Source organism: Heteronotia binoei, unplaced genomic scaffold, assembly GCF_032191835.1.
Source record: "Heteronotia binoei isolate CCM8104 ecotype False Entrance Well unplaced genomic scaffold, APGP_CSIRO_Hbin_v1 ptg001569l, whole genome shotgun sequence".
NCBI lineage: Eukaryota > Metazoa > Chordata > Lepidosauria > Squamata > Gekkonidae > Heteronotia > Heteronotia binoei.
The window spans coordinates 127770-151835 of record NW_026800318.1 but is presented as its reverse complement, the minus strand read 5'-3'; the positions used below and the strand labels follow the sequence as shown (position 1 = coordinate 151835).

The window sequence follows — 24066 nt, the reverse complement described above, 5'->3', positions numbered from 1 at the left end:
AAGAAGATATTGGATTTATATCCCGCCCTCCACTCCAAAGAGTCTCAGAGCGGCTCACAATCTCCTTTACCTTCCTCCCCCACAACAGACACCCTGTGAGGTGGGTGGGGCTGGAGAGGGCTCCCACAGCAGCTGCCCTTTCAAGGACACCTCTGCCAGAGCTATGGCTGACCCAAGGCCATGCTAGCAGGTGCAAGTGGAGGAGTGGGGAATCAAACCCCGGTTCTCCCAGATAAGAGTCCGCACACTTAACCACTACACCAGACTTGCTCTCTGGGAACTGGGTGGCCACTGTGTGAGACAGGAGGCTGGACTAGATGGGCCCTCCTGGTCTGATAAGAACATAAGAACAGAAGAGAAGCCATGTTAGATCAGGCCAATCGCCCATCCAGTCCAACATTCTGTGTCACACAGTGGCCAAAAATATATATATAGCGCCACCACCTCATGTGGCAGTGAATTCAACATGTTAATCACCCTTTGGGTGAAGAAATACTTCCTTTTATCCGTTTTAACCTGTCTGCTCAGCAATTTCATCGAATGCCCACGAGTTCTTGTATTGTGAGAAAGGGAGAAAAGTACTTCTTTCTCTACTTTCTCCATCCCATGCATTATCTTGTAAACCTCTATCATGTCACCCCGCAGTCGACGTTTCTCCAAGCTAAAGAGTCCCAAGCGTTTCAACCTTTCTTCATAGGGAAAGTGCTCCAGCCCTTTAATCATTCTAGTTGCCCTTCTCTGCACCTTCTCTAATGCTATAATATCCTTTTTGAGGTGCGGCGACCAGAACTGCACACAGTACTCCAAGTGAGACCGCACCATCGATTTATTCAGGGGCATTATGATACTGGCTGATTTGTTTTCGGTTCCCTTCCTAATAATTCCCAGCATGGCGTTGGCCTTCTTTATTGCAAACGCAGGGCTCTTCTGGTATTCTTACTGCCCCAGTGGGTCAGTGCTGCTGGGGTGGGGTGTCCGTGCAGCCTCTGGAGGGAGGGAGGGAGGGTCATTCCCCCAGGGGTCTTCTAGCCTCTCCCTCTTCTCTGCCCCCCTCCCTGCCCAGGTGCTGCAGGCCCAGCTGGACACCCTTCGGCAAGGGCAGGAGAACATCCTCAGCAGCTGCAGCTTCACGGAGCAGGCTCTGGACCACGGCTCTGAGACGGAGGTGCTGCTCGTGAAGAAGCAGATGACGGAGCGGCTGAGTGAGCTGGCGGGGCGGGAGTTCCCCGAGCAGCCCCACGAGAACGCCCAGGTGGACTATGTGGTGGAGACGGAGGGGGTGCGCAAGTCCATCCTCAACCTGGGGGTGCTGCTGACCACCAGCGCCACTGCCCACAAGACAGTGGCCACAGGAGAGGGGCTGCGCCACACGGTGGTGGGCCAGGCCACGTCGCTCACCATCACCACCAAGGATAAGGACGGGGAGCTGGTGCGGAGCGGGAGCGCCTGCCTGCAGGCCGAGGTGGCGGGTCCCGACGGCTCAGCTGTGGGCCTGGAGGTGCTGGACAACAAGAACGGGACCTACGAGCTGCTGTACACCCCCCGCCACGAGGGCGACCACCTGCTCTCCATCCGCCTCTACGGCCAGCCCATCCGAGGCAGCCCCTTCCGTGTCAAGGCCGTGAAGGCTTCCGATGTGCCGCCCTCCCCGGACGACGTCAAGCGCCGGGTGAAGTCCCCCAGCAGCGGCCACATCCGCCAGAAGGCAGTGCGCCGCCCCTCCAGCATGTACAGCAGCGGCAAGAAGAAGGAGAACCCCATCGAGGACGAGCTGATCTTCCGCGTAGGTCAGTGTGGGGCGGGCAGGTGGGGGCCCCCAGGCGGGAGGGAGCAGGGAGCTCCACAGGGTCTGAGTGGATCATTCGCTGAATAAAAGCCAGCAGTGTGATGCGGTGGCTAAAAAGGCAAATGCAATTGTGGGCTATATCAACAAAAGTCTACTGTCTAGATGACGTGATGTGATGGTATCACTTTACTCTGCTCTGGTGAGACCTCACCTGGAGTCTTGTGTTCAGTTTTGGGCACCACATTTTAAGAAGGTCATAGACAAGCTGGAAGGGGTCCAGAGGAGGGCGACAAAGATGGTGAGGGGTCTGGAGACCAAGTCCTATGAGGAAAGGTTGAAGGAGCTGGGGATGTTTAGCCTGGAGAGGAGGTGGCTGAGAGGTGATAGGATCACCATCTTCAAGTACTTGAAGGGCTGTCCTAGAGAGGATGGGATGGAATTGTTTTCTGTGGCCCACGGAATGTAGGACCAGAACCAACGGGTTGGAATTAAAAGAGTTTCCGGCTCAACATTAGGAAGAACTTCCTAACCGTTAGAGCGGTTCCTCAGTGGAACAGGCTTCCTCCTTGGGAGGTGGTGGGCTCTCCTTCCTTGGAGGTTTTTAAAGAGAGGCTAGATGGCCATATGACAGCGATGAAGATCCTGTGGATTTTTAGGGGGAGGTGTTTGTGAGTTTCCTGCATTGTGCAGGGATTGGACTAGATGACTAGATGACCCTGGAGGTCCCTTCCAACTCTATGATTCTAGGGCATGGAACCGATTCGGTCTGGTGCCCTCCAAGTGCCTGTTGAGCCCCACACCTCTGCCCCAGGCCAGCTGGGAGTTTGGGGACTGACGGTTGTTGCGGGTGGCAGAGCCAGCCACAGGTCAGAGGAGGGCTGCCGCCTGCCCTCGGTTCGAATCCTTCTTTCTTTCTTTCCTGCAGGCAGTCGTGGCCGGGAGAAAGGTGAATTCACAAACCTGCAAGGCATTTCCACCTCCAGCAACGGGCGCATTGTGGTGGCCGACAGCAATAACCAATGCGTGCAGGTAGAGGCCCCCGCCCCCTGTCCCCGCCCCCCTCCCCCCGCTGTGTGCCCCATTGCTGAGCACCGCCTCTCTGCAGGTCTTCTCCAACGAGGGCCAGTTTCGGCTGCGCTTCGGCGTGCGGGGCCGTTCCCCTGGGCAGCTGCAGCGCCCCACGGGGGTCACCGTGGACCTCAACGGGGACATCATCATTGCCGACTACGACAACCGCTGGGTCAGCATCTTCTCCCCAGAGGGCAAGTTCAAGGTGAGGGGGCAGGGAGGGAAGGAGGGCCAGGGCTCTGCTGGATAGCAGCAAGTGTATCTGCGGGGGGGGGGGGGGGGGGGAGATGCTGCTGCAACTTCGTCTCCCAGGAGGGAGGGTCCCTGGCTCAGTGGTGGATCCTCTGCTCAGGCCCTGGGTCACAGAGGAGGGGGTCTCTGTCTGGACGCTTAGCAGCTCCTGCGGGTCACATGAGCCGAGGCTGGCGCTGATGGGCCAAGGGCAAGAGTCTGCATCGAGACAGCTTCTGGCCACACCTTTTTGAGCGAGCTTCTGAGGGTGCAGCCCAGATTGAGCAAGACCTGGAGCGTCCTGGATTGGAGCCTGGGGCGCCTGGGTGGGGGGGCCACTGAAGATAGCCTGGGTGGGGGGCCACTGCGCCCCCCGGGACCCTGCTCTGAATTGGCACCTCTGAAGATAACCTGGGAGGAGGGAGCTGGGCTGAAGGCACCAGGGAGGCACCTGGGGAAGGTTGTCTGGGCATCCCTGTCAGTGTCCTGGTTCAACCACCCCAGGAGTCCCCCTGGTGCCTTCAGCACAGCTCCCACCCCGAGCCCAGTTTGCTGCAGTGGTCTGGATCCTGTTACCGTTAGGTGGATCTGTGACTGGCTGACAGATGGCACCCAGAGAGTGCTTGTGAATGGTTCCTCATCCTCTGGGAGAGGAGTGACAAGTGGAGTGCCTCAAGGATCTGTCCTGGGACCTCTTTTGTTCAACATCTTTATCAAGGATTTGGATAAAAGAATAGAGGGAGTGCTTGTTGTTAAATTTGCAGCTGATATTAAATTGGGAGGAGTTGCAAATACAGCAGAAGACAGAAACAGGATCCAGGATGACCTTGACAGGCTGGAAAAACGGGCTAAAACCAATAAAATGAATTTTAACAGGGATAAAGTTCTTCATTTAGGTAGGAAAAATCCAATGCATGGTTATAGAATGGGGGAGACTTGTCTCAGGAATAGTCTGCGTGAAAAGGATCTTGGGGGTTTTGAAGCAGAGGCTAGATGGCCATCAGACAGCAATGAAGATCCTGTGAATTGAGGGGGAGGGGTTTGTGCGTTTCCTGCATTGTGCAGGGGGTTGGACTAGATGACCCTGGAGGTCCCTTCCAACTCTAGGATTCATTGAACAGACTTCCTCCTCGGGAGGTGGTGGGCTCTCCTTTCTTGGAGGCTTTTCAACAGAGGCTGGACGGCCATCTGATAGCAAAGAGGATCCTGTGAATTGAGGGGGAGGGGTTTGTGCGTTTCCTGCATTGTGCAGGGGGTTGGACTAGATGACCCTGGAGGTCCCTTCCAACTCTAGGATTCTAGGATTCTAACTCTTACCTGGCTGTCTAGCTGGCCTCCTAGCAGTGCCCGCCAGATGGAAGCCTGCTGGTATTGGGGAGGGGGAGAGCAGCAGTGGGGGGGGGGATGAGCCACAAAGCCCAGCTGTGCTTGTCTTCCTGTTGGGGTCCTGCTCAGCCCTCATAAGAACATAAGAGAAGCCCTGCTGGATCAGGCCAATGGCCCATCCAGTCCAACACTCTGTGTCACACAGGGGCCAAAAAACCCAGATGCCATCAGGAGGTCCATCAGTGGGGGCAGGACACTAGAAGCCCTCCCACTGTTGCCCCCCCCTCCCAAGCACCAACAATACAGAGCATCACTTGCCCCAGGCAGAGAGTTCCAACAATATGCTGTGGCTGAGAGCCACTGATGGACCTCTGCTCCATATTTTTATCCAATCCCCTCTTGAAGGCTTTGCTTGTAGCCGCCACCACCTCCTGTGGCAGTGAATTCCACATGTTAATCACCCTTTGGGTGAAGAAGTACTTCCTTTTTTTTTCTAACCCGACTGCTCAGCAATTTCATTGAGTGCCCACAAGATCTTGTATTGTGAGAAAGGGAGAAAAGGACCTCTTTCTCTGCCTTCTCTATCCCATGCATCATCTTGTAAATCCCTCCCCCCACCTCTGCAGCCCCTGGGGGGGTGGGGGGCACAGGGGCACCCCTGCCAGAGGCTGCTGCTCTTCCTCCCCTCCCTGGTTCTCTGCCTGTCTGTTTCCCCCCTGCTGCCTGCCCTTCCTCCCCGGGGCTGTGCAGCCTAGACGGCTCTTGCTCCCCCCGGCAGCCCAGTGAGGGAGGCCAAGCTGAGGGAGGGGCTGGTGCTGGGCTTGACCTCTGTCTCGCTGACCCTTCCCCCCAGACCAAGATTGGGGCAGGCCGCCTGATGGGCCCCAAGGGCGTGGCCGTGGACCGCAATGGGCACATCATCGTGGTGGACAACAAGGCCTGCTGCGTCTTCATCTTCCAGTCCAACGGGAAGCTCGTGGCCAAGTTTGGGAGCCGCGGCACGGCAGAGCGGCAGTTTGCAGGTACCCTCAATGGTAATGCAGCGGCAGGTTCCCTCTTGTTACTGCATGCCTGCTGAGGCTTCTGCGGGGCCAGGCTGGGACCGGGCTGGTGAGTACCCGGGCGGGGGGGCGGGGGGGGGCTCTTCCTGCTTGGAGGAGGAGGGGGCTTGCGCACTCGCTGCCCCAGAGACCCTGAACTGCCTGCTGAGAACTCAGCCCTCTCTGCTCTTTCCCGCGGGACTAATCCTTCTGCCGGCTGGTGTGCTGGTCACTAATTTGGCTCCCCTCTTTCGGGTCCTGCCCTGTCATCTTTCCAGCAGGCTGGGGTTGGGCAGGGATTCTTTACAGGGCAATCCCCCAAAAGACTGTGACAGGTACCTGGAAGGCACCCCACAGAGTGAGGCAGGGGGACAACGTCTCGATGGTCTAGTCCTGAAAACGAGCCGCTCCTTCCCCGCAGTTGCTAAGAGCCAAGAGGGCGTGGCTTCTGTCTCCTGAAAGAGAAGCCCCAGAGTTCTCCCAGCACCTTGGATCTGGACGCTCGGCTCTTCCATAGGAGCCTGCTACCAACAAGAGATCCCGCTTCCCGGCCTGGTGCTCTGAGCCTCTGTGTCCGTGGGGAGAGGAGCGGAGTTCTCATTCCCCTTTCCTTTCCTCTCCTGTCCTTCTGTTGCTCAGCCAGCCCTGGGCTCTCAGCGCCTGGCTGGATCCTGTTTGCACGGGAGAGAGTGGCTGCTGCCAGGGGCAGGGCCCTCAAGTGCAGTCAAGCCGGGCTTCAGAACGTTAAAGGAGTAGATTGTTGGCAGCTTGGCATAGATCCTAGGAATTGCAAATAGTTGGGATACTCCCTTGAGGGAGGGCTGGAGGGGGGGCACTGAGCCCAGGAGCCCAAGAGCTGTGATGCTCACTAGAGCTGTCTTTCACGGAGACTTTTGGACTGAGCACATAAGAACATCAGAGAAGCCCAATGGCCCCTCCAGTCCAACACTCTGTGTCACACAGTGGCCAAAAAACCCAGGTGCCACCAGGAGGTCCATCAGTGGGGCCAGGACACTAGAAGCCCTCCCACTCTTCCCCCCCCCCTCCAAACACCAAGAAGACAGAGCATCACTGCCCCAGACAGAGAGTTCCAATGATAAGAGCCACTGATGAACCTCTGCTCTATATGCTTATCCAATCGCCTCTTGAAGCTGTCTTTGTTGGCAGCTGCTGCCACCTCCTGTGGCAGTGAGTTCCACATGTTAATCACCCTTTGGGTGAAGAAGGACTTCCTTTTATCCGTTCTAACCCGACTGCTCAGCAATTTCATCGAATGCCCACGAGTTCTTGTATTGTGAGAAAGGGAGAAAAGGACCTCTTTCTCCACCTTCTCCATCCCATGCATCATCTTGTAAACCTCTCTCATGTCACCCCGCAGGGGATGTTTCTGCAGGCCAAAGAGAACAGGAGCTGGACAGAGGCTGCCCCAGAGTCATGGCAGGCAGAGCCAGGGTCTGGATCCCGTGCAGACTACTGAGGAAGGAGCAGGCTGAAAACTTCCCACCTGAAGTGGGCTGGCTAATCCCCCCCCCCAAGGGTCTTGGGTTGCTGATTTTCAGGCTCCGGGACGGGCTATGCCCTCATGGCCTGTCATACTTGACCAAACACAGAGATCTTCTGCCCAGAGGACTTCCTCCCGTTTCCACCCCATCCTTATCCGATTCTTGACTTCCCTTTTCCTGAATGTAACTGAAATTTTTTTTTATTGTCGTGCTCCCAAGGTCACATTTCCTTTTCTCATCACAGTGTAAACGTCCTCAGAATTTCCATTGCGTGGGTGGTTGGGGGGCATCTATCCCAAGCTGGCAAGTGGAAGCGGGATGAGTGGTGTCCTTCCGCTGCCGCCAGGAGAGACAGAGTCCCACCAGACAGGTTCTCCTCCCCCCCCCCCACCAATGTGCCAGTCTCTTCCTCCTGCCTCCCGGAGAAGAAGCTGGGCCTTCTCCTGCCCTGGATGTCCCCCCTCCCAAGCTCCTTCACCTCCCGAGCCTCAAAGGTTGGCCTTCTCTCCTCTTGCCTCCTGCAGGGCCTCACTTCGTTGCTGTCAACAACAAGAATGAGATCGTGGTCACTGACTTCCACAACCACTCTGTGAAGGTAAGAGCTGAGACCGGCTGTGCTCCCCCTGGGCACCTCTGGAAGGGGGGTGCTGGGGGGGTGCTGCCCTCTGCCAGAGGCACTGAAGAACAGCTGTCATCCCTCACCACATGCATAACCAGTTTGGTGTCGTGGTGAAGTGTGTGGACTCTTATCTGGGAGGACTGGGTTTGATTCCCCACTCCTCCCCTTGCACCTGCTGGAATGGCCTTGGGTCAGTCATAGCTCTCTTATCTGGGAGAACCGGGTTTGATTCTCCACTCCTCCACTTGCAGCTGCTGGAATGGCCTTGGATCAGCCAGAGCTCTTGTAGGAGTTGTCCTTGAAAGGGCAGCTTTTGTCAGAGCTCTCTCAGCCCCTCCCACCTCACAGGGTGTCTGTTGTTGGGGGAGAATATATAGGAGATTGTAAGCTGCTCTGAGTCTCTGATTCAGAGAGAAGGATGGGGCATAAATCTGCAGTCGTCTTCTTCTAGTGCCAGTTGAGAGTAGTGGTGAAGTGTGCGGACTCTTACCTGGGGCAACCGGGTTTGATTCCCCACTCCTCCACTTGCACCTGCTGGAATGGCCTTGGGTCAGCCAGAGCTCTTGCAGAGGTTGTCTTTGAAAGGGCAGCTTCTGTGAGATCCCTCTCAGCCCCACCCACCTCACAGGGTGTCTGTTGTGGGGGAGGGAGATATAGGAGATTGTGAGCCGCTCTGAGACTGAGATTTGGAGTGGGTGGCAGGATATAAATCCAATATCATCATCATCATCATCATCATCATCATCATCATCATCATCATCATCATCATCATCTTCTTCTTCTAACAGCCTCCGCTCCCTGTGAGCGGGACCAGCATTCAAAGGCCTGCAGCTTCATTCAAGAGTGGATTGCAAACAGCCTCTCTGTGTGCTGAAACCACTTTTGTTGGGCCTGGTTTTTAAGTCATCCCATAACAGCAAGCTAGGGGAGTGCTCCTGAGATATACCCAGACTTGATCTGAAGCTCTGGATCTTCCTCCAGACCCAGAGAGGCGGAAGAGGAGGCCTGGGTGGGGGTGGGGAAGGCTGGAAAGGCAGAATCCAGACCCTGCAAAGCCACACTGAAGGCACCGCCAAACTCTGGGCCTCCCTTTATGCACCTGTTGCCGAGTCATTCTCCTGCCACGTTCAGGGCATGCCTGCATGGAAGCCCCTCCTTCATCCCGCAGGTCCTGCTTTCATTGGTCAAGCAAATGCACCTGGGCTCTTTCTTGCAAACAGACATAGGGGAGGGACGGTGGCTCAGTGTGGTAGAGCACCTGCTTGGGAAACAGAAGGTCCCAGGTTCAATCCCTGGCATCTCCCACTAAAAAGGGTCCAGGCAAGTAGGCATGAAAAACCTCAGCTGGAGACCCTGGAGAGCCATGAATGGGGCTGTGGCTCAGTGGTAGAGCATCTGCTTGAGAAGCAGAAGGTCCCACGTTCAATCCCCGGCATCTCCCACTCAAAAGGGTCCAGGCAAGTAGGCATGAAAAACCTCAGCTGGAGACCCTGGAGAGCCATGAATGGGGCTGTGGCTCAGTGGTAGAGCATCTGCTTGGGAAGCAGAAGGTCCCAGGTTCAATCGCCGGCATCTCCAACTAAAAAGGGTCCAGGCAAATAGGTGTGAAAAACCTCAGCTGGAGACCCTGGAGAGCCATGAGTGGGGCTGTGGCTCAGTGGTAGAGCATCTGCTTGAGAAGCAGAAGGTCCCACGTTCAATCCCCGGCATCTCCCACTCAAAAGGGTCCAGGCAAGTAGGCATGAAAAACCTCAGCTGGAGACCCTGGAGAGCCATGAATGGGGCTGTGGCTCAGTGGTAGAGCATCTGCTTGGGAAGCAGAAGGTCCCAGGTTCAATCCCCGGCATCTCCAGCTAAAAAGGGTCCAGGCAAATAGGTGTGAAAAACCTCAGCTGGAGAGCCATGAATGGGGCTGTGGCTCAGTGATAGAGCATCTGCTTGGGAAGCAGAAGGTCCCAGGTTCAATCCCCGGCATCTCCAACTCAAAAGGGTCCAGGCAAGGAGGCGTGAAAAACCTCAGCTGGAGAGCCATGAATGGGGCTGTGGCTCAGTGGCAGAGGATCTGCTTGGGAAGCAGAAGGTCCCAGGTTCAATCCCCGGCATCTCCAACTCAAAAGGGTCCAGGCAAGGAGGCGTGAAAAACCCCAGCTGGAGAGCCATGAATGGGGCTGTGGCTCAGTGGCAGAGCATCTGCTTGGGAAGCAGAAGGTCCCAGGTTCAATCCCCGGCATCTCCAACTCAAAAGGGTCCAGGCAAGGAGGCGTGAAAAACCTCAGCTGGAGACCCTGGAGAGCCGCTGCCAGTCTGAGTAGGCAAGACTGACTGATGGACCCAGGGGGGGTCTGATTCAGTAGAAGGCAGCTTCAAGTGTTCCTGTGTTCACATATACAGGCAGGTGTTCAGTGGAATCTGTGCACAGGGCCATGTGGTCTGCTGGAGGGAAATGAGGCCCTGCATGGGCCTGAAGATCTGCGGTCCTGTAAAGGATCCCTGGGGTGCAACTGTGGGGGGCTTGCATGGGGCTGACGAGCCCTGGGGGTCACTCTCTGCTGTTGGGAAGAGAGAAGCCCTAAAGGCTGCCTGGCTGAGGGGCACAGAGTGCTTGCCTGTGGACAGCCGTGGGGGGGCAGCCCCTTCTCTGCCAGTCAGAGGAGAGAGACTTGGGGGACCGAGGCCTGGCTTCAGGGGCTTGTGCCCGCTGTGCACTTTGGGGCTGCCTGGAGCCCCAAAAGGGGTGAGCATTGCTGGGCAGGGCAGTGTTTAGGAGCCCCCCACAGACAAGCCGGGGGAGGGAGGGAGGGGTGGTCCCCAGCAGCTCCGGCTTGGGCAGCTGCAGGCAGAAGAATGAGGCCCTCTCCACAGCGGGGGACTCTGTGGGTAGGCAGGGTAGCTGAAGAGACGAGGCCTGAGGCCCAGAGGAGGGCAGATCCGTTCCCAGCTGTGGGGGGCAAGAGCTTCTCCAAGAAGAAGAAGAAGAAGAAGAAGATATTGGATTTATATCCCGCCCTCCACTCCAAAGAGTCTCAGAGGGGCTCACAAACTGCTTTCCCTTCCTCCCCACAACAGACACCCTGTGAGGTAGATGAAGATATTGGATTTATATCCCGCCCTCCACTCCGAAGAGTCTCAGAGCGGCTCACAATCTCCTTTCCCTTCCTCCCCCACAACAGACACCCTGTGAGGTAGATGAAGATACTGGATTTATATCCCGCCCTCCACTCCGAAGAGTCTCAGAGCGGCTCTCAATCTCCTTTCCCTTCCTCCCCCACAACAGACACCCTGCGAGGTAGATGAAGATATTGGATTTATATCCCGCCCTCCGCACCAAAGAGTCTCAGAGCGGCTTACAATCTCTTTTCCCTTCTTCCCCCACAACAGACACCCTGTGAGGTGGATGAAGATATTGGATTTATATCCCGCCCTCCGCACCAAAGAGTCTCAGAGTGGCTCACAATCTCCTTTCCCTTCCTCCCCCACAACAGACACCCTGTGAGGTAGATGAAGATAATGGATTTATATCCCACCCTCCACTCCGAAGAGTCTCAGAGCAGCTCACAATCTCCTTTCCCTTCCTCCCCCACAACAGACACCCTGTGAGGTAGATGAAGATATTGGATTTATATCCCGCCCTCCACTCCGAAGAGTCTCAGAGCAGCTCACAGTCTCCTTTCCCTTCATCCCCCACAACAGACACCCTGTGAGGTAGATGAAGATATTGGATTTATATCCCGCCCTCCACTCCGAAGAGTCTCAGAGCGGCTAACAATCTCCTTTCCCTTCCTCCCCCACAACAGACACCCTGTGAGGTAGATGAAGATAATGGATTTATATCCCACCCTCCACTCCGAAGAGTCTCAGAGCAGCTCACAATCTCCTTTCCCTTCCTCCGCCACAACAGACCCTGTGAGGTAGATGAAGATATTGGATTTATATCCCGCCCTCCACTCTGAAGAGTCTCAGAGCGGCTCACAATCTCCTTTCCCTTCCTCCCCCACAACAGACACCCTGTGAAGTGGGTGGGGCTGAGAGGGCTCTCACAGCAGCTGCCCTTTCAAAGACAACCTCTGCCAGAGCTCTGGCTGACCCAAGGCCATTCCAGCAGGTGCAAGTGGAGGAGTGGGGAATCAAACCCGGTTCTCCCAGATAAGAGTCCGCACACTTAACCACTACACCAAACTGGCTCTCTAGTGCAAGAACTGTCCTTGTGACAGATGGCTGGGGCCCTGCGAAGATTCTGACACCCACTGGCCCACGTGCTGTGAGATCTCCGGGGAGCCCAGAACCCCCCTGGGGCATGGAGCGGCCCACGTGTGGCCCAGCTGTGGGTTCCTCGGCTCTTCTCCCCCTAGAGAGGTTTTCCATTAATGGTTCTTCATGTGGTCAGATGTTTCTTTGTGCGCCACCTCGGGGACCCTGATCAGGTGGAAAGGCAGCATAGGAAGGTTTTAAATGACTAGATGAAATAAACTAGCTCTTGTGGCCGGGCGGGTGGGGGGAGGGGGGAGGCCGCAGGTTTTGTGATGTTCCCTCTGAGCTCTGGAGTTTTGCGAGCAAAAAATTACTTGGTGAGCGACTGGCGTTAAAGTTGGGAGTGAGGGGTTTGGCTCCTGCGTGGAAGAGTGCGCTCTGGGGCCCTCCTTCCTGAGCTAAGACATAAGTGCATGACCTGGAGGCTAAAAATCTGTGAGCTAGCTCACACTAACTCAGCTTAGAGGGAACACTGCTTGAGACATCGCTGTGAACCTCGCTTGTTCACTCCCTTAGGTGTACAGTGCTGATGGAGAGTTTCTCTTCAAATTTGGCTCGCATGGCGAGGGGAACGGGCAGTTCAATGCCCCGACGGGTGTGGCTGTGGACTCCAATGGGAACATCATTGTGGCCGACTGGGGCAACAGCCGGATTCAGGTACCCGAGGGGGGGGGGGAGGCTGCGGCTGTGGGGGAGGGGCCATGCCTTGGGGTGGCAGATGCCATGAGGAGGGGCCGTGGTGGCTTCGCTTGGCAGGCAGGCGGAAAGGCCCCAGCCCTGCTGGCATCTCCAGGAAAAGACGTCTGAGCAGACAGCAGGGGCCTGATTTGGCACAGCCTCATGCTCTCAAGGTACAGTAGATGACAGAGGCAAGATACAGGGTGACCTTGGCAGGCTGGAAAACTGGGCTAAAACAAAAAAACAACAACAACGAATTTTAAGAGGGATAAATGTAAAGTTCTGCATTTAGGTAGGAAAAATCCAATGCATGGTTATAGGATGGGGGAGACTTGTCTTAGCAGTAGGATGTGCAAAAAGGATCTAGGGGTCTTAGACAGCTTGAAGAGCTGTCATATAGAGTATGGTGAAGTGTTTTCTGTGGCCCCAGAAGGTAGGACCAGAACCAACGGGTTGAAATTAAATCAAAACAGGTTCTGGCTCAGCATTAGGAAGAACTTCCTGACCGTTAGAGCGATTCCTCAGTGGAACAGGCTTCCTCCTTGGGAGGTGGTGGGCTTTCCTTCCTTGGAGGTTTTTCAACAGAGGCTAGATGGCCATCTGACAGCAATGAAGATCCTGTGAATTTAGGGGGAGGCGTTTGTGAGTTTAGAGTGGTTCCTCAGTGGAACAGGCTTCCTCCTTGGGAGGTGGTGGGCTCTCCTTCCTTGGAGGTTTTAAGCAGAGGCTAGATGGCCATCTGACAGCAATGAGGATCCTGTGGATTTAGGGGGAGGTGTTTGTGGGTTTCCTGCATTGTGCAGGGGGTTGGACTAGATGACCCTGGAGGTCCCTTCCAACTCTAGGATTTTATGAGGAAGCACGCCGCCCCCGCCGCAGCCGGTGCTCGCAAAGCGCTGGGTTTGCGGAGGGGGCGGGTGCTTCCTCCATGCCTGTCTGCCTGGCTCCAACTCTGATGCTTAAAGCCAGCGCCGGGATCGGAGGGCGGAAGGAGCGATCCTGGCGCTTGCTGTAAGTGTCAGAGCTGGAGCCAGGCAGACAGGCACGGGGGAAGCGCCGGGATCGGAGGCGGAGGCAGCGGATCACCCCCCCCCCCCAGGAGGAAGTACGTCCTATCGTACCTTCGCTCCATAAGACGCACACACTCCCCCCCCCTTTTTTGGGGGGGGGAAAGTACGTCTTATGGTCCAAAAAATACGGTACTTTTCACACAGCGCTTTCCGCTTATCTGTCTGTGGTTCTTGATCTCACAGGCATGGCTAGGCTGCCATTCCCGGAGGCGTTTTATCTTCAAAGGGGAATTGCCTTTGTTAGTTCTTGGGACAGGAATTCACACCAGTGTTGGTAAATACTATGCTTCTACTTTGATATGCAAGGTCGCTTCTCATGGTTAGCAGTACAGGTTAGAAAATGGAGTCAGTTGAGCTAAGCATTTCATTGCATTCAGTTAATCAAAACATTTTAATACAGTAGTTTTCCGGAGTCTGACACCAAGGTGGCTTTCTCTGCAGGGTTGCCTGTATCCTGTTCCCTGCGCAGGGCCAGTGAGACAGGCGCAGTTGGGGACGGAGGGATGCAGTGCTTATGCAGAGGAGGGCTTGGGATTCGTTAGGCACGGGAGACGTTTTAGGACAAGCAGGGCCTGTTCAGAAGGGGTGGACCGGCAGTCTGGAAGCAGCGGCTGGACGAATCCTTGTCAGGGATGCTCTTCTTGACTGATCCTGCATTTTTTTTGGGGGGGGGAGGATACTAGAGGGCCGGTATGGCCCTTGCCAACTCTGGGATTCTGCGGCTGCACGTGATCCAGACTGCTGGCCCATGACATAAAAAAGTTGGCCGAGCAGCTTCTGAAATGGATATTGGGGGAAAGCCGACAGGAGCTGAAGAGCACTTGGTTCAGGCAGATTTGCCCCAAAGGGATGAAGGAGAAAATGCTCCCGGTTGTACAAACAAGAACTGGGCAGAGAACGAAAGGGGGGGAAAGAAAGCAGGACAGCCAGGGAGAGAGGCCAGGGGGCCAGTGGGGAAGGGCAAAGCCAGAGATGTCTGGAGAGAAACACAAGGGGGAGGTGACTGTATGTGTATGCAGAAGCCTCCAACCAAAAATGAGGGAGTTGGAGTGTTTGTTTTAATGGAAAACATAGATATGGTGAACATAACAGAAACCTGAGAACCTAAGAGAAGCCCTGTTGGATCAGGCCAATGGCCCATCCAGTCCAGCACTCTGTCACATAAGAGAAGCCCTGTTGGATCAGGCCAGTGGCCCCTCCAGTCCAACACTCTGTGTCACATAAGAACATAAGAGAAGCCCTGTTGGATCAGGCCAATGGCCCATCCAGTCCAACACTCTGTGTCACATAAGAGAAGCCCTGTTGGATCAGGCCAATGGCCCCTCCAGTCCAACACTCTGTGTCACAGAAGAACATAAGAGAAGCCCTGTTGGATCAGGCCAATGGCCCCTCCAGTCCAACACTCTGTGTCACATAAGAACATAAGAGAAGCCCTGTTGGATCAGGCCAATGGCCCCTCCAGTCCAACACTCTGTCACAGAAGAACATAAGAGAAGCCCTGTTGAATCAGGCCAATGGCCCATCCAGTCCAACACTCTGTGTCACAGAAGAACATAAGAGAAGCCCTGTTGGATCAGGCCAGTGGCCCCTCCAGTCCAACACTCTGTGTCACATAAGAACATAAGAGAAGCCCTGTTGGATCAGGCCAATGGCCCTTCCAGTCCAACACTCTGTGTCATATAAAAACATAAGAGAAGCCATGTTGGATCAGGCCAATGGCCCCTCCAGTCCAACACTCTGTCACAGAAGAACATAAGAAAAGCCCTGTTGGATCAGGCCAATGGCCCCTCCAGTCCAACACCCTGTGTCACAGAAGAACATAAGAGAAGCCTTGTTGGATCAGGCCAATGGCCCATCCAGTCCAGCACTCTGTGTCACATAAGAACATAAGAGAAGCCCTGTTGGATCAGGCCTATGGCCCCTCCAGTCCAACACTCTGTGTCACAGAAGAACATAAGAGAAGCCCTGTTGGATCAGGCCAATGGCCCCTCCAGTCCAACACTCTGGGTCACACAGGGGCCAAAAAACCAGGCACCATCAGGAGGTCCATCAGTGAGGCCAGGACACTAGAAGCCCTCCCATTGTGCCCCCCCCCAGCACCAAGAATACAGAGCATCACTGCCCCAAACATAGGAACATGAGAAGCCATGTTGGATCAGGCCAGTGGCTGATTTAGTCCAACACTTTGTGATACACAGGGGCCAAAAAAACCCAGGTGCCATCAGGAGGTCCACCAGCTGGGCCAGATTTCCAGAAGCCCTCCCACTGTTGCCCCCCCCCCCCGAAGCATCCCTGCCCCAGACAGAGTGTTCCATCTATGCCGTGTGGCTATTAGCAACTGCTGGACCTCTGCTCCAGATGTTTGTCCAGTCCCTGGTGTAAGGGAGAGAACCAGTGGGACGTGGTCATCCGTGGACACACACTCTATGGAAATGGCAGGAAAGGACATATTGAAGGAGGTGTTGCTATGTGTGTCAGGAAGGGCAAACTAGAAAACTCAAAGGGCTGACTCCTCCGCAGAGTGGCCGTGGGTGTTGATACTAGGCTCGAAAAGTAACTTAGTACTGACCAAAACTCCAACATGCTTGTATTTCACTTCTAAAGAGAAAACTTCCCTAAGATGAGAAATATGCTAAAAAAAAGTTGAAAGAAATGGTCAAGAGGGTCAAATCTCTTGAAAAGGCCTGGGGTTACCCAAAACTTCAATTCGAGAGAAAGAAGAGTTGTGTTTATCCCCTGCCCTTTATTTGGAGTTTCAGAGCAGCTCACAATCTCCTTCCCCTCCTCTCCCCACAACAGACACCCTCTGAGGTGTGTGGGTCTAGAGAGCCCTCCCAGAAGCCACCCTTTCAAGGACAGAGTCTCAGAGCAGCTCACAATCTCCTTCCCCTAACTCCCCCACAACAGGCACCCTGTGAGGCGAATGGGGATGAGAAGGCTCTCCCAGAAGCTGCCCTTTCAAGGACAGAGTCTCAGATTGACCTACAATTTTCTTTCCCTTCCTCCCCCACAACAGACACCCTGTGAGGTAGATGAAGATATTGGATTTATATCCCGCCCTCCACTCTGAAGAGTCTCAGAGCGGCTCACAATCTCCTTTCCCTTCCTCCCCCACAACAGACACCCTGTGAGGTAGATGAAGATATTGGATTTATATCCCGCCCTCCACTCCGAAGAGTCTCAGAGCAGCTCACAATCTCCTTTCCCTTCCTCCCCCACAACAGACACCCTGTGAGGTAGATGCAGATATTGGATTTATATCCTGCCCTCCACTCCGAAGAGTCTCTGAGCGGCTCACAATCTCCTTTCCCTTCCTCCCCCACAACAGACACCCTGTGAGGTAGATGAAGATATTGGATTTATATCCCGCCCTCCACTCTGAAGAGTCTCAGAGCGGCTCACAATCTCCTTTCCCTTCCTCCCCCACAACAGACACCCTGTGAGGTAGATGAAGATATTGGATTTATATCCCGCCCTCCACTCCGAAGAGTCTCAGAGCAGCTCACAATCTCCTTTCCCTTCCTCCCCCACAACAGACACCCTGTGAGGTAGATGAAGATATTGGATTTATATCCCGCCCTCCACTCCGAAGAGTCTCAGAGCAGCTCACAATCTCCTTTCCCTTCCTCCCCCACAACAGACACCCTGTGAGGTAGATGAAGATATTGGATTTATATCCCGCCCTCCACTCCGAAGAGTCTCAGAGCAGCTCACAATCACCTTCCCCTTCCTCCCCCACAACAGACACCCTGTGAGGCGAATGGGGATGAGAGGGCTCTCCCAGAAGCTGCCCTTTCAAGGACAGAGTCTCAGATCGACCTACAATTTCCTTTCCTTTCCTCCCCCACAACAGACACCCTGTGAGGTGGGTGGGGCTGAGAGAGCTCTAAGAGAACGGGGACTGGCCCAAGGTCACCCAGCGGGCTGCATGTGAAGGAGGAGTGAGGAATCGAGCCCAGCTCTCCAGATCAGAATCTATCCCTCTTAACCACTACACCAAACTGGCTCAGTGAGGAGAGCCTGGCTGACGTAGGGTGAGGGAGGCTGCTGGAGTGGAAAAGGCTTTGTTCAGAACCTGCAAGCCTTCCCCAATGAGCCGAACAAAAACGAACGTAAAATTGCACAAAGGAAACGCAGGCAGCCCAGTAGGGGTGCATAAAGGATTTGGAGGAATGTGTTACTAAAAGGATCAACAATAAAGCCTTCTGTAGATATTAGGGAAACCGTTGGACCACTGCATGGCAATAACATTTAAGGCCAATAAGCTGACGTGAATTCTCTTCATTGGTCTTCCCTGATGAATGTTCCCAATGCCTGTTCCTGAACGGATGCTTTCAGGAGGGGAGGTGGATGTGGAGGAGCGAGGGCAGTGGAGGAAGTTCTAGAACTTAAAAAGACAAATTGCAAACTCACAGAGCACCAGGGCCAAAAGGTACCCACCACAGAGTTCACAAAGAACGTAAAGGTGAAATCGCTGGTCTTATGCAATATGTCCCTAGCACCACTCTCTGCTTCTGAGGATTGGGGACTGGGCAATGTAACCCCCATTGTTTAAAAAAGGACCTAGGAAATTACAGGCCAGTTAGTTTAACACCTGTTCCAGGTAAATTGATGGAAAGCATTATTAAAGATAATATTGCCAAGCAAATAGAAGGACAAGCCCCGCTGAATAAAAAGCAAGATGGCTTCTCCAGAGGTAAGCCCTGTCTCACTAACCTTTTAGAATTCTTTAAAAGATGTGGACAGGAACAAGCCAGTAGATATTGTTTTATTTGGATTTCCAGAAGGCTTTTGACAAAGTCCTTCTCAAAAGACTCCTGTATGCAATGGACATTTTGTCTCCTACTAAAACCCAGCACAGTTGCAAATGAGTTTTGCCACTGTTGGATTTCACAGGCAACTAGCACTTTGCACCATGCAAAGTAAATTCTGCAAATGTGATTGCTTATTCCTGCTGGAGTTTACAGAGTAGTAGCTCTCACCCCCTCTTTCCTGACTCCTCCCATGCATAAAGGTTGCAAATTTTATTTATTTATTTGTTTGTTTGTTTGTTTATTTATTTATTTTATGACTTCTATCCCGCCCTTCCCAACAAGTGGCTCAGGGCGGCTTACAACACAAGAATATAACATAAATAGAAGTTAAAGATAAAACATTTAGATTTAAGTATTAAAACATTAAAACATTAAAACATTTAAAACATTTGGCATTTAAAACATCGGGGTAGCGGACATCCAGTATAGCTACACTCACTTTCTTGTACCAGCTAGTCATAGGCCAGCCGGAAGAGGGTTGTCTTACAGGCCCTGCGGAACTGGGCTAAGTCCCGCAGGGCCCTCACCTCTTCCGGCAGCTGGTTCCACCAGGAGGGGGCCATAATAGAAAAGGCCCGGTCCCTCGTCGATTTTAAGCGGGCTTCCTTTGGCCCGGGGATAACTAGGAGATTTTGTGTTCCTGATCTCAGTACTCTCTGGGGAACATGCAGGGAGAGACGGTCCTTCAGGTAGGCAGGTCCTAGGCCATATAGGGCTTTAAAGGTAATAACCAGCACTTTGTACCGGACTCGGTAAGCTATCGGCAGCCAGTGCAGATCCCGGAGCCCCGGCCGGATGTGCTCCCTTCTTGGGAGCCCTAACAGCAGCCGGGCCGCGGCATTCTGCACTAGCTGCAGCTTTCGGGTTCGGCACAAAGGCAGCCCCATGTAGAGAGCATTGCAGTAGTCCAACCTCGAGGTGACCGTGGCATGGATCACTGTTGCTAGATCGTCACGTTCCAGGAAGGGGGCCAGCTGCCTTGCCCGCCTAAGATGAAAAAATGCGGACTTGGCAGTGGCCGCTATCTGAGCCTCCATCGTTAAGGAGGGCTCCAATAGTACCCCCAGGCTTTTGACCTGGTCCGCCGCTATCAGCGGCGCACCCTCAAAAGCTGGTAGGGGGTTTCCCTCCCCAGGCCCCGACGACCCAAGCAAAGGACCTCTGTCTTCGCTGGATTTAACCTCAGCCCGCTCAGTCTGAGCCACCCAGCCACTTCCTGTAATGCCCGGTCTAGATTTTCTGGGGCGGAGGCTGGTCGGCCGTCCATAAGTAGATAGAGCTGGGTGTCATCAGCATACTGGTGACAACCCAGCCCATACCTTCGAGCAATCTGGGCAAGGGGTCGCATATAGATGTTGAATAACATCGGGGAGAGAACCGCCCCCTGAGGCACTCCGCAATCGAGCGTTCGCCTCTGGGATAGCTCACCCCCAATCGCGACCCTTTGTCCCCGACCTTCGAGGAAAGAGGAAAGCCACTGTAAGGCCAGCCCCTGAATCCCCGAGTCGGTGAGGCGGCAGGTCAGTAACCGATGGTCGACCGTGTCGAACGCAACCGACAGGTCCAACAACATCAGCACCGCCGAGCTGCCCCGATCCAGATGCTGTTGGAGGTCATCCACCAGGGCGACCAACACAGTCTCCGTCCCATGACCCGGGCGGAAGCCGGACTGGAGTGGGTCAAGGATGGAAGCATCCTCCAGGAAAGTCTGTAACTGCACTGCCACTGCCCTCTCAATAAGCTTGCCCAAAAAGGGCAAGTTTGAGACCTGCCGATAATGCGCCAGTTGGGCCGGGTCTAAAGTTGGTTTTTTTAAGAGGGGGCGGACCACTGCCTCTTTGAGCGGCGTTGGAAAATGCCCTTCCATCAGGGGTCTATTTATGATATCCCGTATAGGATATCTAAGCTCCCTCTGGCACGATTTAATAAGCCAGGAGGGGCACGGGTCCAGATTACAAGTTGTTGGGCGTGCAGATAAGAGGATCCTGTCAACTTCCTCCAGGCTGATGAGGGTTGTCTGCTTCTCTAGATTGCTAATCTGCTAATCTTGCTGCTAATTGCTCATTACACTTTCTGGAACCAGAAAGTGCAAGTGAAACTTTCTCAGCTTTGAGAAAGTTCCTACTCGTTAGCATTCAGAGTTTACTTGAGCTGAAGTTTGTATCTTGGTGTAATTTTTGGTGCAGTTGCAAAACAGATGTTGCTGCAGTTCATGTTGAAAGAAGCTGATATTCAGTCTCTTACTTTGACAAATATTTTTGCAGTTGAGACTTGTGTAGTCGTAGCGTGGAACATTTCATTAAGCCTTGCATTAATGCAACACGGACTATTCATTTTTTAACTTGTGGTTATATTTGAATGGTGGTCAGGGGAATTGACAAATGTTGGTCAGGGAAAGTCAAGGGAAAAAAAATTAGTGGCAACCCTCAGGGAGGTGATCAGCGGGGTCCCTCAGGGATCTGGTGTTTCTCAATTTATTCGTAAGTGATCTGGAATTAGGGGTGAAGTGGCCAAGTTTGCAGAGGACACCAAATTATTTAGGGTTGTTCAGACACAAATAGATTGTGAAGAACTTCAAAAGGACCTCTTCAGACAAAATAGCAAATAAGATTCAACCTGAGCAAGTTTAAACTGATGGCTTTTGGAGCAAGTAATCTCCGCTTTACGTGTAGCCTGATGGGATTTGAGCTGATAGCAAGAGGCAGAGGAGAGCTTGAGGGAGATGCCAGTCCAGGGGGCAGCCGGCTGGCAGTAATGACAACAGGGACCGAGAGCAAAACTGCAGCTGTCCTGTGGTCCTCCTACCCATCTGTGGTGGGGCCTCACTGGCACCCCTGCGGGCAGCAGCCTCTGGAAAGGGATACTGCAGAGCTGGGAAAGGTGCAGGACAGGATCCGGGGACTGCAGGAACAGCAGCAGCAGCAGCCCTCTGAGGATCGGGCAAAAGGCTCAGGGGCTGTTCAGCCTCGAACAGAGGCAAGCAAGGAGAGAACCCCCCCTCCCCCTTGGGGGTCATCCACTGAAGCGGAAGGGTGGGGATGCAGGACAGGCACAAGAAAGTCCTTCCCACAGCCCATCGGCAAACTGTGGAACTTGCTGCCACAAGATCTGTCCTGGGATCTGTTTTGTTCAACATCTTAATCAAGGATTTGGATGAAGGAATAGAGGGAATGCTTATTAAATTGGGAGGGGTTGCAAACACAGAAGAAGACAGAAACAGGATACAGGATGACCTTGACAGGCTGGAAAACTGGGCTAAAATCAATAAAAGACCTCACCTGGAGTATTGTGTTCAGTTTTGGGCACCACAAGCTGGAACGGGTCCAGAGGAGGGCGACGAAGATGGTGAGGGGTCTGGAGACCAAGTCCTATGAGGAAAGGTTGAAGGAGCTGGGCATGTTTAGCCTGGAGAGGAGGCGGCTGAGAGGTGATAGGATCGCCATCTTCAAGTACTTGAAGGGCTGTCCTATAGAGGATGGGGTGGAATTGTTTTCTGTGGCCCCGAAGGTAGGATCAGAACCAGTGGGTTACAATTAGATCAAAAGAGTTTCTGGCTCAACATTAGGAAGAACTTCCTGACCGTTAGAGCGGTTCCTCAGTGGAACAGGCTTCCTCGGGAGGTGGTGGGCTCTCCTTCCTTGAAGGTTTTTCAATAGAGGCTGGATGACCATCAGACAGCAATGAAGATGCTGTGGATTTAGGGGGAGGGGTTTGTGAGTTTCCTGCATTTTGCAGGGGGTTGGACTAGATGGCCCTGGAGGTCCCTTCCAACTCTAGGATTCTATGGTTCTAGGATGTGGTCACAGCTGCCAACTGGGAAGGCTTTACAAGGGGAGGGGGCAGATCACACCCTTGAGCCCCAGAGGCCTTTGGGAAGCAGTTGCTGGGGAGCAATTGCCAGCTTCCTGGTTGGGGGCTTTGTAGACAAGATGGGCCTTGGGTCTGATCCAGCCGGGCTCTTCTGAGGACATCTCTGAGAGGGGAGGGGTTTTTCTCTGTCTGCCACAGTCCACAGAGCTTCCTGAACGAGGAAGCCCCTCCCTCCCTCTGCCTGGAGGGGGCGCCCCCTCCTCTGCCCCAGCCTCCTGTAATGGGATGGCCAGAGCTACGCAGGGGGTGTTCCAGCAGCCTCCGCCCCGAATCCTGGCTCACAGCAGCAGCAGCAGGGCGTAATGGGGGCTGGGGGGAGCCAGGGGAGTGTGTGGGGGGGCCCGGCCTGCGCCTTGCATCACCCCCTCTGTCTCTTACAGGTCTTTGACAGCTCTGGTTCCTTCTTGTCCTACATCAACACCACAGCAGACCCCCTCTATGGGCCGCAGGGCCTGGCCCTCACTTCAGACGGACACGTGGTCGTGGCCGATTCTGGGAACCACTGTTTCAAGGCCTACCGATACCTGCAGTAATCTGGGGGAGGGGGGAGGACAGTTGGGCGGAGGTGTGGCCGGGACATCCTCCTCCCCTGCCCATTGGCTGCCTTCAAGGTGATGGGGTGGCCCCCCGGGACCGCAGTGGTGTGGGAAGGTGCCAATCGCTGCCACGGCAGCCATTTTGTGTTTTGAGGGCTGGGTGCTCCCGGGAGTGTCCTGGGGCGGGGTGGAGTCTTGTCTGCTCGGCTTCTCCAGCAAGGCCACCCTAATTTTGCGGTCCCAGCTTGGGAGAGGGGCTGGGGGTGGTGGGTCGCTTGCTTGGGGGTCCTTTTTTCCCCTTTTCTCCCCCTCCCCCTCCCGCTGTCTTTTCCCAACTTGGCTTCTTTCTGCACTTTATCTCTGTCTGGGGATGGAGCTGAGTGCCCTCCCCTTCTGCCCTGCCTGCCTGGGGCTGGCTGAGGCTGCCCCCCCTTCTGGGAGGAGCCTTCTGCAGAGAGCTGGCCAGCCGGTGCTGACTCTGAGGGGGGGCTGGGGGAGGGAGTCACCGGCTTCCTGCTGGTCTCCCCAGGATCATGACTTCGGAAGCAGATGGGGGGTGGGGGGGTGGGCAGTTGCTTGCTCTTGGGGGGGTGCAGGGGTGGGGGGCATAAACTTGGTGGCGGAGCCTTCCTGGTTCGAACAGAGACCTGCTTCATATCAGCTACACTACGGGTGAGCTACCCGGAGGAGTTGGACCACTGATCCTGCTTCAGGCACGGGGGGCGGTGGGGGGAGGGGGGGGGCTGGAGGGGCGCATTTTCACTGGCCCTGAGCCAGAGCACTCTCCAGGGGTGACCTTAGAGGGTGCCGCTGATGGGGGAGTGGCCAGAGGGTCCTGCCTGCCTTCCCTCAGGAGCCCCACCCCTCTCGTCGCATTCGGGGAGGGGTTTGCCCCAAGCCCCTCAGCCTTGGGTTCAGGGCCTTCTCCTCCACCCTGCAGCTGCTGAGCTGCTCTTGCTCCTAGACCCCCGCCCCCCTCTGGTCTGCTCTGCCGCTCCCCTCCGCTCTCTGGGCCTCCTGCCCACCACTCCTGCTGGGGCGGGGCTGGGCTGGGCTGGGGGGAGGCAGCCACGTGCAAAAGAAATGTATGTAAAAATAATAATAAAGTATTCTGAAATTAATTCTGCTTCGTCTTTGGGGGGAAGAGGGCCCAGGGCCCAGCACTCAGTCCTGCAGCCCCATCTCCTCTGGGAGATGTTGACAATGGGGGGAGGAGGGGGGGTCTGAAGCTCTTTCCTCTCCCACCAGCCTTGGCCTTCCGTTTCTCCTCTGCTCCTA

General features: G+C 54.6%; 1 protein-coding gene across 1 annotated transcript; it reads left to right on the top strand.

Moving 5' to 3' along the window:
* Window positions 1–920: 920 nt before the first annotated feature.
* TRIM3 (tripartite motif containing 3) lies at window positions 921–22795 on the top strand (the record flags this gene model as incomplete). Its single annotated transcript, XM_060230494.1, has 7 exons — window positions 921–1787; window positions 2712–2815; window positions 2892–3059; window positions 5265–5445; window positions 7478–7548; window positions 12337–12477; window positions 22633–22795. Coding segments are annotated over 7 exons (1685 nt in total), but the record flags the coding sequence as incomplete, so codon positions are not given.
* Between the last annotated feature and the right edge of the window lie 1271 nt (window positions 22796–24066).